The sequence below is a fragment of the Photinus pyralis genome, unplaced genomic scaffold, assembly GCF_008802855.1.
Source record: "Photinus pyralis isolate 1611_PpyrPB1 unplaced genomic scaffold, Ppyr1.3 Ppyr1.4_LG1, whole genome shotgun sequence".
Lineage (NCBI taxonomy): Eukaryota > Metazoa > Arthropoda > Insecta > Coleoptera > Lampyridae > Photinus > Photinus pyralis.
In genome coordinates, this window is record NW_022170249.1 from 55497602 (window position 1) to 55507562 (window position 9961).

General features: G+C 36.2%; 3 protein-coding genes across 5 annotated transcripts; 2 read left to right on the top strand and 1 right to left on the bottom strand.

Annotated features, from left to right (window-relative positions):
- Positions 1–507: 507 nt before the first annotated feature.
- On the top strand, positions 508–1998 carry LOC116158987 (glutathione S-transferase 1-like). Of its 2 annotated transcripts, XM_031471873.1 has the most exons (5): positions 508–742; positions 929–1129; positions 1181–1348; positions 1397–1583; positions 1862–1998. In XM_031471873.1, the coding sequence occupies exons 1-4, from the start codon at positions 602–604 to the stop codon at positions 1541–1543; spliced, it is 657 nt and encodes a 218-aa protein (XP_031327733.1). In that variant the 5' UTR covers positions 508–601; the 3' UTR covers positions 1544–1583; positions 1862–1998. The 2 variants fall into 2 exon arrangements, with proteins under 2 accessions (XP_031327733.1, XP_031327732.1); XM_031471872.1 differs by lacking the exon at positions 1862–1998 and having other exon boundaries at positions 1397–1605.
- Positions 1999–2126: 128 nt separating this feature from the next.
- Positions 2127–5038, top strand: LOC116158985 (cyclin-dependent kinase 20-like). Of its 2 annotated transcripts, none has more exons than XM_031471868.1 (5): positions 2127–2338; positions 2386–2574; positions 2622–2861; positions 2914–3141; positions 4897–5038. In XM_031471868.1, exons 1-5 carry the CDS (start codon positions 2153–2155, stop codon positions 5008–5010), a joined length of 957 nt encoding a protein of 318 aa, XP_031327728.1. In that variant the 5' UTR covers positions 2127–2152; the 3' UTR covers positions 5011–5038. The 2 variants fall into 2 exon arrangements, with proteins under 2 accessions (XP_031327728.1, XP_031327729.1); XM_031471869.1 differs by lacking the exon at positions 4897–5038 and adding an exon at positions 3299–4606.
- Positions 4752–7282, bottom strand: LOC116158986. Its single transcript, XM_031471871.1, has 4 exons — positions 7248–7282; positions 5894–6100; positions 5607–5843; positions 4752–5557 (listed from the first exon to the last, which is right to left on the bottom strand). Exons 1-4 carry the CDS (start codon positions 7265–7267, stop codon positions 5113–5115), a joined length of 909 nt encoding a protein of 302 aa, XP_031327731.1. The 5' UTR covers positions 7268–7282; the 3' UTR covers positions 4752–5112.
- Positions 7283–9961: the final 2679 nt, after the last annotated feature.

Consider the following 9961-nt stretch of genomic DNA (forward strand, 5'->3'; position numbering starts at 1 on the left):
TTAAACTTTGTACGCAGTTGTTTGTAGTCGGGCGTACAGCTCTTCTTGATCCTTTGTCACCATTACTTGAAAAACATTTAGAAACCTTCAAAATTTTCTCCTATAGTTGTTAACAGGTCTTACTGCCCACCGTCGTACCCTCCTTTGAGTATGCAAGAGCCCCAACTCATTACTTAACGCCGTTAGTAACAGTATTTTCTTTAATTTAATTCTCTTCTTGTCTGCCATTGCAGAAATTAATCAAAAATCTGTTATTTTTCTATTCACTTAACCAACCACGTTATTTAACGACCAAAAGAGGTTAGGTTTTAATTGTCAATTTCGACACTGAGAACAACTGCCTACCAACATAAACAGATAGATCACTAGTACACACGGGGGCGTACTTCTGCAGCTGAAATTTCCACTCATTTCTGCAACGTGTGCATTCTGCGTACGAGCCTAAACCCGCCTTAACACACACTTTCACGGCAGCTACAATGTAAGTATAACCACAGACTAATTCCATCAACGGTGCAGGTATCGTATCTACTGTGACCAGTGACAGGTTGTGTAAATAACCTACAAAACTTTTGATTGTTGTGTGTTGACGTATTGAAATATGGTCTTAACTTTGTATCATTTTCCACCGTCTGCTCCGTCAAGAGGTGCGTTACTTGCTGCTCACGCTGTCGGTGTCAACGTTGACGTACAAGTTCTCAATCTCTTTAAAAAGGAGCAACTTAAAAGTGACTTTGTTAAGGTAGGTCTTGTGGTTTGTTTTTTGATCTAGCTAGAGTCTGCTTCAAGCACGCAGAGTGGCTATCCCCTGTTCCTTAGTCCATTATAAAGTCATTTGCTGTGTTTACTCGGTATAATTGATATCGTGGAGTGAATTGCTTTCACTTACCTTTCGGAACGCATTATATATTTGTAAACCTGTTAGTAGATAAACCCACAACATACAGTCCCCACATTAGTGGATGGGGAGTTTGTGGTATGGGAAAGCAGTGCTATAGCGGCCTACTTAGTGAATCAATATGGAAAGGATGACACCTTATACCCAAAAGACTTGATGAAGAAGGCCCTTGTAGATCAAAGACTACAATTCAATTGTACAATGCTGTATCCTCGCGTGAGAGCCATTTGTGTACGTTTACAACAACCGTTCTAGGTAGCTTGAACATGGTTTATCTTTTAGTTTCCTATCTTATATCAAGATGAGATTGAAATGCACGATGAGCAGAAAGCACCTGTCGATGAAGCATTAGGTTTCTTAGATGTATATTTAGATGGAAACGACTTTGTATGTGGAGATAAGTTGACAATAGCCGATTGTTTATTAGTGGCTTCAGTTGCCACTATCGCTGTAAGTTTCTTCCATCTGTTTTAAGGAAAATTGTATTTCGAATTTTAGGCAATCGGATGGGATCTTACATCGTATGCTAATGTTTATTCGTGGGTTTCGCGATGTGCATTAGAAATCCCAAATTATGTGGAAGTTAATCAAAAAGGTGCAGATGAATTTGGAAAAGCAGTGAAAACTAAAATGGAATCAGGATAATATTTGTATACATTTGCATTGTACTTATTGCTGCTTTCAAGTAAATTTGTATTTTTGTAATAGGTAGCATTTTCTTTTGTTATATATATAGAGTTCATTCGTAGAAACACACGCATAGTTAATTACATTTTAAAAATGATTTCATCATATTAGTTCTGCTATAAACAGAACTGAAACGAACACACTTATTAAATATCAAAAATACAATTTTTTTGGTTCTGTAAAATAAAAATAAGATTTAACCTATAGTATCATATGGTACTCAAATTGAAAGCCTTCTGCTTCTAATGAACTTGGCTTTAATATTTGCAATTTTAGAATTGAATGTCGAACACAGACCGGCAAAGATTGTAGGCCGCCAGTCGCCAAGCCGCTACTAGAGTGGGCAGTGCCCTCTGTGGAAGTGAATGCTGCACACTACAAAAATGTAGCCTATGGTTAATGGAAAAATATGAAATTATACAAATTACCACAGTATCTAGAGCTAGATTGTGACATGAGACCCCTTACAGATTTAATTTTGGATCCGCCACTGAACTTTAGGTTGTAACTTGTAACCATGGTAACCTAACCTAACAAACACGAAATATTTTCAAATTTTATTCACAAATGAACAAATATCGAGTTTTGGGAAGAATAGGAGAGGGTGCTCACGGATACGTGATGAAAGGAATTAATAAGGTGACAGGCGTAGAAGTGGCACTCAAAAAATTGATTATACGAAATTTGGACGAGGGAATCCCGACAAACATAATGCGCGAGATAGCCAGCTTACGGGTCCTCAATTCTGTTTATGTTAGGCATTCTCGTTACCGCTATAATTTGCTTATGACCAATTTTAGATTGTTAAACTACTAGAAATTATTCCTCACGGAATGGGGTTTGTGTTAGTTATGGAATACTTACCGACGAGCCTTTACGAAGTGTTGCATAATTGTAACAAACCGCTCAACGAATCGCAAATTAAGCTCTACTTAAAAATGCTTTTATTGGGCATCTGTTATATGCATCAAAATCATATTATGCACAGAGTATGTAATTTTTTTGTTATTTAAATGATGCAGTGTACGCTTTTCAGGATTTGAAACCGGCAAACTTACTGATCGCTCATAGCGGAATGCTGAAAATTGCAGATTTCGGTTTAGCAAGGATATACTTGGAAAATGAACCAATTCGTCAGTATTCCCATCAGGTCGCTACACGTTGGTATAGAGCGCCTGAATTATTGTATGGTTCTCACAATTACACTAATTCAATAGATATGTGGTCGTATGGATGCATTATGGTTGAATTATACAATAAAACACCTTTATTTCCGGTGATTATAGTGAGACTGCGACATCCATGTAAATACACTATTGTTGTTTTAGGGGGAGACTGATATTGAACAGTTGGCAATAGTGTTACATACTTTGGGAACGCCCACCTTGGAGAATTGGCCAGATTTACATTCTCTACCGGATTATAATAAAATAACATTTTCTCGTAGTCCTGGACTTGATTGGAAAGATATTGTACCTGGCGTTCTGGATTCGACATTAGCTTTGATCAAAAGATGTTTACAGTATAATCATGTGACTCGTATTAGCGCGAGTGAGGTTTGTAGTCACCGCTTTTTATAGTGATTGGGTATCTCCTCAATATTAATCCCCATTAACTGTCACATACCAATGCAGCACTTGCTGTATAAAAAATTACTACAAATTTTAATAGTATAAGTATGTAACAAGGGATCTGCATTTATTCTTTCTTCAGTTAAGGATGAAATCTCTGCTCTGATTTCAAAATGATTCCAAAAGTTAACTGGATCCCATTTAAATTTGAAATTGACAAAGCGACGCGTGATCAAACATCTTAGTAACAGCCCTTCAAAAATTTAACAGGCTTCCGTTACAGTCTAAAAGCAGGACCCCCGTACGTTAGTTGTAAAGAATAAGAATGCTATGACCTGAAGTACGGTAGGGAAGGAACGCAAAATAAAATACTGAAATGGCCAAAAGTTTGTTTAGTAATTACTGCTATTATAAAGATTGCGAAAGCTTGGAAATGTATAGTCAAAATATAATTGAATATAATTTGATATGGTACTTCACCAAGTAAAAATAGACTGGTAAAAAAAGAACTTCCCAAGTAAAAACCAGCCAACAAATTAATATTTAAATTGTATAGCAAAATGAATTGTTTGTAAATTGTAATGTTATATCAATGCATCACAATAAAATTATAACAACATTAACGTTCGACATACTCATACATGATATAGCATCTGTACGGTAGGCTTCGACAGATGACATATTTACACCGACTTAGCAAAAGGTTGACTTATTCAGTCATTTCATGTCAAGGGTCAACTAAACAAATCGATTAGCAATATCAGCAAGGTGGCTCTTTTCTAAGCCACATAAAAACAAATACACAAATATATCTCTGGCATATGTTAGGTGTCTTATTTGCATTTGTACCTTCAGCGCACAGGTCGAGATTAGGTTACAGTGTTTAATTAATGAAACATGCGAGACAAAATATTAGTATAGATTAATTACTTCAATGCCAAGTGCAATTATTCGACAATATTGACTTTTGATTAATAAATCCAGAAAAAGGTAGTGAGCACAGTCATTTTTAAAATTATCGAGTTTAAGCAATGGAGAAACAGTAAAGGCACATACACAAAGTTGGTTCAGTTTAGGTTAGTGGGAGCAGTCAGCAAATGATTAAAACCCTCTTTGGGCCAATTCAGCATTAACAACAATATATGTAAAAATTAGTGAATCGCAACTCATCGCACAAACATTGTAAGTTGAAGAGTTTTTGCTAACAGAATTCCAACCCTTGAATACATATAACTTGCCTTTCACCCGGGGTATCGGAGCCTACAGTTGAGATTCGAGATCAGTCCCAGCATTAGATGTCATAACTAAAGTGGTTACAGTTATTTACCATCCCTGTGACTGTCTCTTCACGGAGAAACGTGTTAGTTTATTTGCAATATCTTTAACGTTGCAGGAATTGCGTGATAGTCGAACTGTTATCTTCCTCTTCTAAAATCGCAAGTAGAACAGGTTTTTGCGTACACTATTTTCCAATGATATAGGTAACGTATACCTGTAATGAATCCCGTTTTTTTGGCTTAAATTGATCTCCACTTTGCACAACTCGAAAAATATTCGGTATATTAAAAGATGTGACATTGAAGAAGAAACAATAATCTTTTTGGAGTTTTTATTTAACAATAATAATGATTGGTTATTTTCTTTTTTTTGTAAATAGTGATTACTAAAGTTCAAAAAAATATGAAAATAACCCATTTTATTTTAACATTGTGTATCTGTATAACAAAATACCTATTCTAGGCATTGACCAATGAGTATTTCTATACAAATCCCTTGGAGTGTTCCATCGATGAGATGCCTAAGCCCGAAAGTATAAACCAGGGTTGCTTGTCCGCGTTTCAAGATTGCATCTAGTTGTATAAGTGTGGCAAGAGCAAATCTAATACTGTGTTAGTTAGGTTCATATTGTAATATACCTAAATTGTATATTGCACAATTAACAGTGCGCCTCTTTAACTACCCTCGTTTCCCTAGTCTCTCCTTAAAAATCGCAACAAACGAATTTTTGTATCCGTAACTGTAAAATGCGAGGAAAGGGAAATGGTGCATTAGCCAAAACGATAGGTATTGTAGGAAATTTGCGAATATCCTCATGTAATGAAATTGTAAACTAAATATGTACGCCTGCAGGCCATAGAAAATGAAGTATTGAAACAAGTTTAATGGTACCGTAGGAATTTCTAGATTATTGTTACTGACTGAGCTAAGAAGATTGGCAAGATACGTTTTAAATGCAGTCGGTTCAAGAAATGGTTGCATGGCCCACATTCCATTGACCAAGGCATCGGCTAACCGTTGATAGTTGGCATTTTTAGTTTTTACATTATCTATGAAAATGTTGTTAACCAATCCTTCACATATTTCTCTCGTTTCCTCTAGTGTACCCTTACAGATGTTATATCTAAAAGTGTAATAACACTAATTAGGCACGTAGTCATATCGAAACGTACTTATCGTCTGCGCCCATGATGTAACCGATAACTCTCCATAGATGAATGAAGCTCTCCAATTCTTCTCTGGTCGCATTGTGAATTCCAACCTTTTCCGGCGTTAAGATTGCGAATCCCATGAAACCAAACTGCGTTATACCCATGTCTCTTTGTAAAATTCGCTGCCCACCTGCCACACAGTGTCGTCTACTGGCAGAGCAGTGCATCATCTTAACTTTATTAATTGAGTCCCACAACCTAAATTCAAAATATGCATAGTATTTGGGAAGTGGGATTATCATACTTACTTTGATCCCGGTTTAAAGTCATTATCGTACCATACACACATGTGGTAAACCGTTGCCAAATATCGTTTGTAAGCTGTTAAAGGGGTACTGGACATATTTGTGAATGTTAGAATTTTTAAAATTGTAGGCGTTGATATAACGGTGAGCAGTCCAAAAAGTTTTGCGACAAACATTGCGAGTACATGCTTGTGGTAGAATTCCTGTCCTCTGTAAATAAATAAACTAATTAGTGTTGTTTATGTAATATACTATAATACGCGGTGGAATTGGTAGTGCAATATTTGTTTTGTGTAACACGTTGTGCCATTTTGTGATGTAATAGGTAATAGAAAATAAATGATTAAGTACCTACTAAATAGAAGTTGAATTCTTTTCATACAATAGTGGCGGTGGCGGCTTGCCTTTTCTTAGTGACACCATCTAGTTGGCTTCAAAAAGTTTACGGTTTTAAATAAAAAGTATAGACAAGAGTTAGGGAAAAATAAATTCAATATAATAAACATAAGCATTTCCAATGCTAAAAGCAAGCCGTCACCTGCATTTTTTGATTCGGCATTAGTGTTGTTTTTACTCGAGGTGCCAAAATTTCATTTAAATATTTTAACAAATAAAAAAATTGGATTGTGCAATCACAAAAGTTTGGTTGCGCATGCGCAAATTCTCATCTGCATAGTTTCTTGAGGTTTAAGGAATATTTACTATCACAGAAAATCGGACATTCATATGTTCTTTGTAACAGGATTTATAAAAGAAACCCTTTTTTTGGAGGTTTCTAGAAAAAATAACGGAACGTTCTCGAGGGCCTATCGTATTTCAAGGAAAGAGTGGCTTCATTCCTTAGCCGTTGACTAATCGTTTTAGTTTTCATGGCCCCTGCTGGCGCCCCGATGTCAGGGATACGCGCTACGATACCTAGTAAGAGGCGAAATTAACTGATTCGTTACGTTTGTATTCTCATTGTAATGTTATAAGTAAAATTGAAGTTGTTTTGTTAAACGTATTCCATAAAGGAACCACATAATTCCCTATACTGTACGGTAATCTGTGATATTAGTAGGCAATGAAACGTGTACTTACTACTTGGGCATCATTTTCGAAAGGGGTCATCGGAAAACAAAAGTTCCTCGAAGTAACTAACACCTGTTGATTAGAAATTTAACAAAACTACTTGTATAATTCAATGACTTTTGTTAAAGATGTACAACAGTCGACGCATATCGGATAGGTAATTCGAATGGTGAGTTTTTTAAAATCAAGATTAAGAATTCATTAAAATTTGCGCAATTATTAAAAGATACGATATTCAGTTACAAAACTACTATACAAATTGGTTGATTGTGGCATGAATAGGTACCTTAATATTGTTTCAAGCATTGTGTGTTAATTTCCAAGCAATTTAGAATCTTGAATCTTGCGTATGAGAAAATCGAAAATGTGACGAAATTACCTATTGGGGAACCTACTTTTATTTCCATTTAATCGTACTACACACGAAATCAAACTGGTTTTAAAGGAATGCTGGTTCCTTGGCTTTATGCATTTATGTGAATAAAGTGGCTACATTCGGCATTATTGACTAGTTTAGTTACGTAACGTTACGCAAGACATACACGCTTATAATGCAACTTCTTCCTTCCTTGGAATCATTCACCGCAGAAGGTCGCCATTTCTTCACATCTTATCTGCGGCATCTTTCTCATTGTATAGTGTTTGTATTTTCAACGAGTTTTGAAAACTTCTAATTAATAATAATTTTCTTATTTATTTATTTATTATCCCTCTCTTGTTCTGGGCCCTCAATAGGCTTGCGCCCAATTACAGGGTGACCCGCATAATGCTTTTTAGAGGTGCCTCTGCAGAAGGTCTTAAGTTGTTCTATGCTACTCCGGTATTTACCTCACTAACTAGGAAAACTGCAGGAAAACCTAATTCGGAGTAGCCGGCAGAATGCTCGAAACTGGTCTAAGGTAATTTCCATCTCTGGCACAGATGACAAATTCACCTCAACCCAGGTTCGAACACTCGACCTCCGGATTTATAACTCAACGCTCTACCATTGAGCCATAATGCCGGGCTTATTGTACGACACCCAGTCCGTTTGCAGGTAGAGACAGTGCTTACCCAAAAGTGACAACATCAATAAATTCTTTAATATATACGGGACACAGTGACCCTCATGATAAACGAGGGTATGCATCAAGAGCCTTGAAACGTCGGTAGCCTTTCGACCCTGGAAACTTACGGCCAATACCGTAATTCCAATTTGATAGAGAAGGTCTTCCAACGACGAAACAGCCAACAGGTATCCTTCTATGAGATAAGAAGCCTTGAAACGCGAACCTACTCAACCTCGAGTAATATACTGCCACTCAATAAATTAGATAATCCAACACGGTAAGCGTCAATGTCATGTCAACACCGGCTTTAGAAATGCGACGGAAGTATTATACTACTTAAGTGAAATTCTGTCCATTCTTCTAGTTTTCAGGGACACAGAATTTAATTTCGCGTGTTTAAAAACTTCCACTATTGTTACTATTTAACGTAGTTTCTAAACAGTAAAGAATCCCTTCAACACGTATTTGGCATTAGCATGAAGTTTTTCTGCAAAAAAATGCACTCTCTCGATCAATAGTGTCGTACCATCAATCCCTGTGCTAATTTTACAGGTAGTTTACTTAACTGCGCTGGTGGCCCATGACGAATTTATCTTCTCAAACTGTAATAACGATGTGTTAGTCGCTTTTGAGTGATTCATCTACTCATTCTTAGAGGGGGCGCGGCCCCCCTTGTGTAAAAAATGAGGGGGCGAGTCGCCCCTCTGACCTATACTTTCGACGTCGCTGCGTGCCATTGTCTCTTTTTTTAAAGTTTTGCTCATGTTTATAGATCTTAGATTTTATTTTAATGGTACAAGGCAACATATAATCAATAATCGCAATTCCCAGTTAAAATTAATTCAGTTTTGCAGAAAACCAGGTGTCAAATTCTTGACAGAATAGCTTCCTAGCTGAAACCAGAAATTGCCAACATATGTACGTACATACAGACGGAAAAAATAAGAAAGGTGCATTTTTTACGCATGCATTTTGTTTGCTTTTATTAGAGGGACCTACCATCCAATTTTCGTTAAAATTGCTCCATAAATAAGAAAGTTGGATGTTGCACATGCGCAACTCGATTTTTTGCGCATGCATTTTGTTTTCTTTTATTAGGAGGACCTACCATTCAAATTTCGTTTTAATTGTTCCATAAATAAGAAAATTGCATTTCTGCGCATGCGCAACACGATTTTTGCGCATGAATTTTGTTTGCTTTTATTAAAGGGACTTACCATAAAATTTTCGTTTAAATTGCTCCATAAATAAGAAAGTTGGATGTTGCACATGCGCAACTCCATTTTTTGCGCATGCATTTTGTTTTCTTTTATTAGGAGGACCTACCATCCAAATTTCGTTTTAATTGTTCCATAAATAAGAAAATTGCATTTCTGCGCATGCGCAACACGATTTTTGCCCATGAATTTTGTTTGCTTTTATTAAAGGGACTTGCCATAGAAATTTCGTTTAAATTGCTTCAAAAACAAGATCGTTGCGTTTTGCACATATGCAACACAATTTTTTGACTTTGACAATTTTTTTCTCCGTTTTTTGATAATATAACCCGGCCCAATTTTTTGTAGGTTGTACACAGAAAAATAAGGTCTTCCAAATAATAGAATAAAAATTTTAGGTTGCTATTTGAAAAAAAAAAGTTCGATGCCGTTACGGCGCTCCAAAATTTTTTTTCAAAAATTCGGCCCGTTATTTTTCTGTTCGGTATGCCTAAAACATATATACAAAATTTCAACAAAATCCGTCGAGCCGTTTTCTCAGAAAATTGCCAACAAACGTACGTACGTACATACAGACGGAAAAAATTTTATTCTTTAAAAGTTGCTTAAAATGGTCTAAAACGTCGACATTTGATGAAATTTTGAAATGTTCAAAAAACGGCTATCGCAATAGCTACCTAGCACATGCTAGGAAGCTAAAAATTGTAACTTTAAACTTTGACATATTTTTACGC

What these genes read in the sequence shown, in the direction of transcription:
- LOC116158987 (XM_031471873.1), top strand. Translation starts at nt 602, where the DNA reads ATGGTCTTAACTTTGTATCATTTTCCACCGTCTGCTCCGTCAAGAGGT. An exon ending in CTCGCGTGAGAGCCATTTGT is followed by an intron (nt 1,130 to 1,180) that starts GTACGTTTACAA and finishes TTTATCTTTTAG; the next exon opens with TTTCCTATCTTATATCAAGA. An exon ending in CTTCAGTTGCCACTATCGCT is followed by an intron (nt 1,349 to 1,396) that starts GTAAGTTTCTTC and finishes TTCGAATTTTAG; the next exon opens with GCAATCGGATGGGATCTTAC.
- LOC116158985 (XM_031471868.1), top strand. Translation starts at nt 2,153, where the DNA reads ATGAACAAATATCGAGTTTTGGGAAGAATAGGAGAGGGTGCTCACGGA. An exon ending in AAAATCATATTATGCACAGA is followed by an intron (nt 2,575 to 2,621) that starts GTATGTAATTTT and finishes TACGCTTTTCAG; the next exon opens with GATTTGAAACCGGCAAACTT. An exon ending in ATAAAACACCTTTATTTCCG is followed by an intron (nt 2,862 to 2,913) that starts GTGATTATAGTG and finishes TTGTTGTTTTAG; the next exon opens with GGGGAGACTGATATTGAACA.
- LOC116158986 (XM_031471871.1), bottom strand. Translation starts at nt 7,267, where the DNA reads ATGCTTGAAACAATATTAAG. An exon ending in ATGCTTGAAACAATATTAAG is followed by an intron (nt 6,101 to 7,247) that starts GTACCTATTCAT and finishes ATTTATTTACAG; the next exon opens with AGGACAGGAATTCTACCACA. An exon ending in ATCATGGGCGCAGACGATAA is followed by an intron (nt 5,558 to 5,606) that starts GTACGTTTCGAT and finishes TTACACTTTTAG; the next exon opens with ATATAACATCTGTAAGGGTA.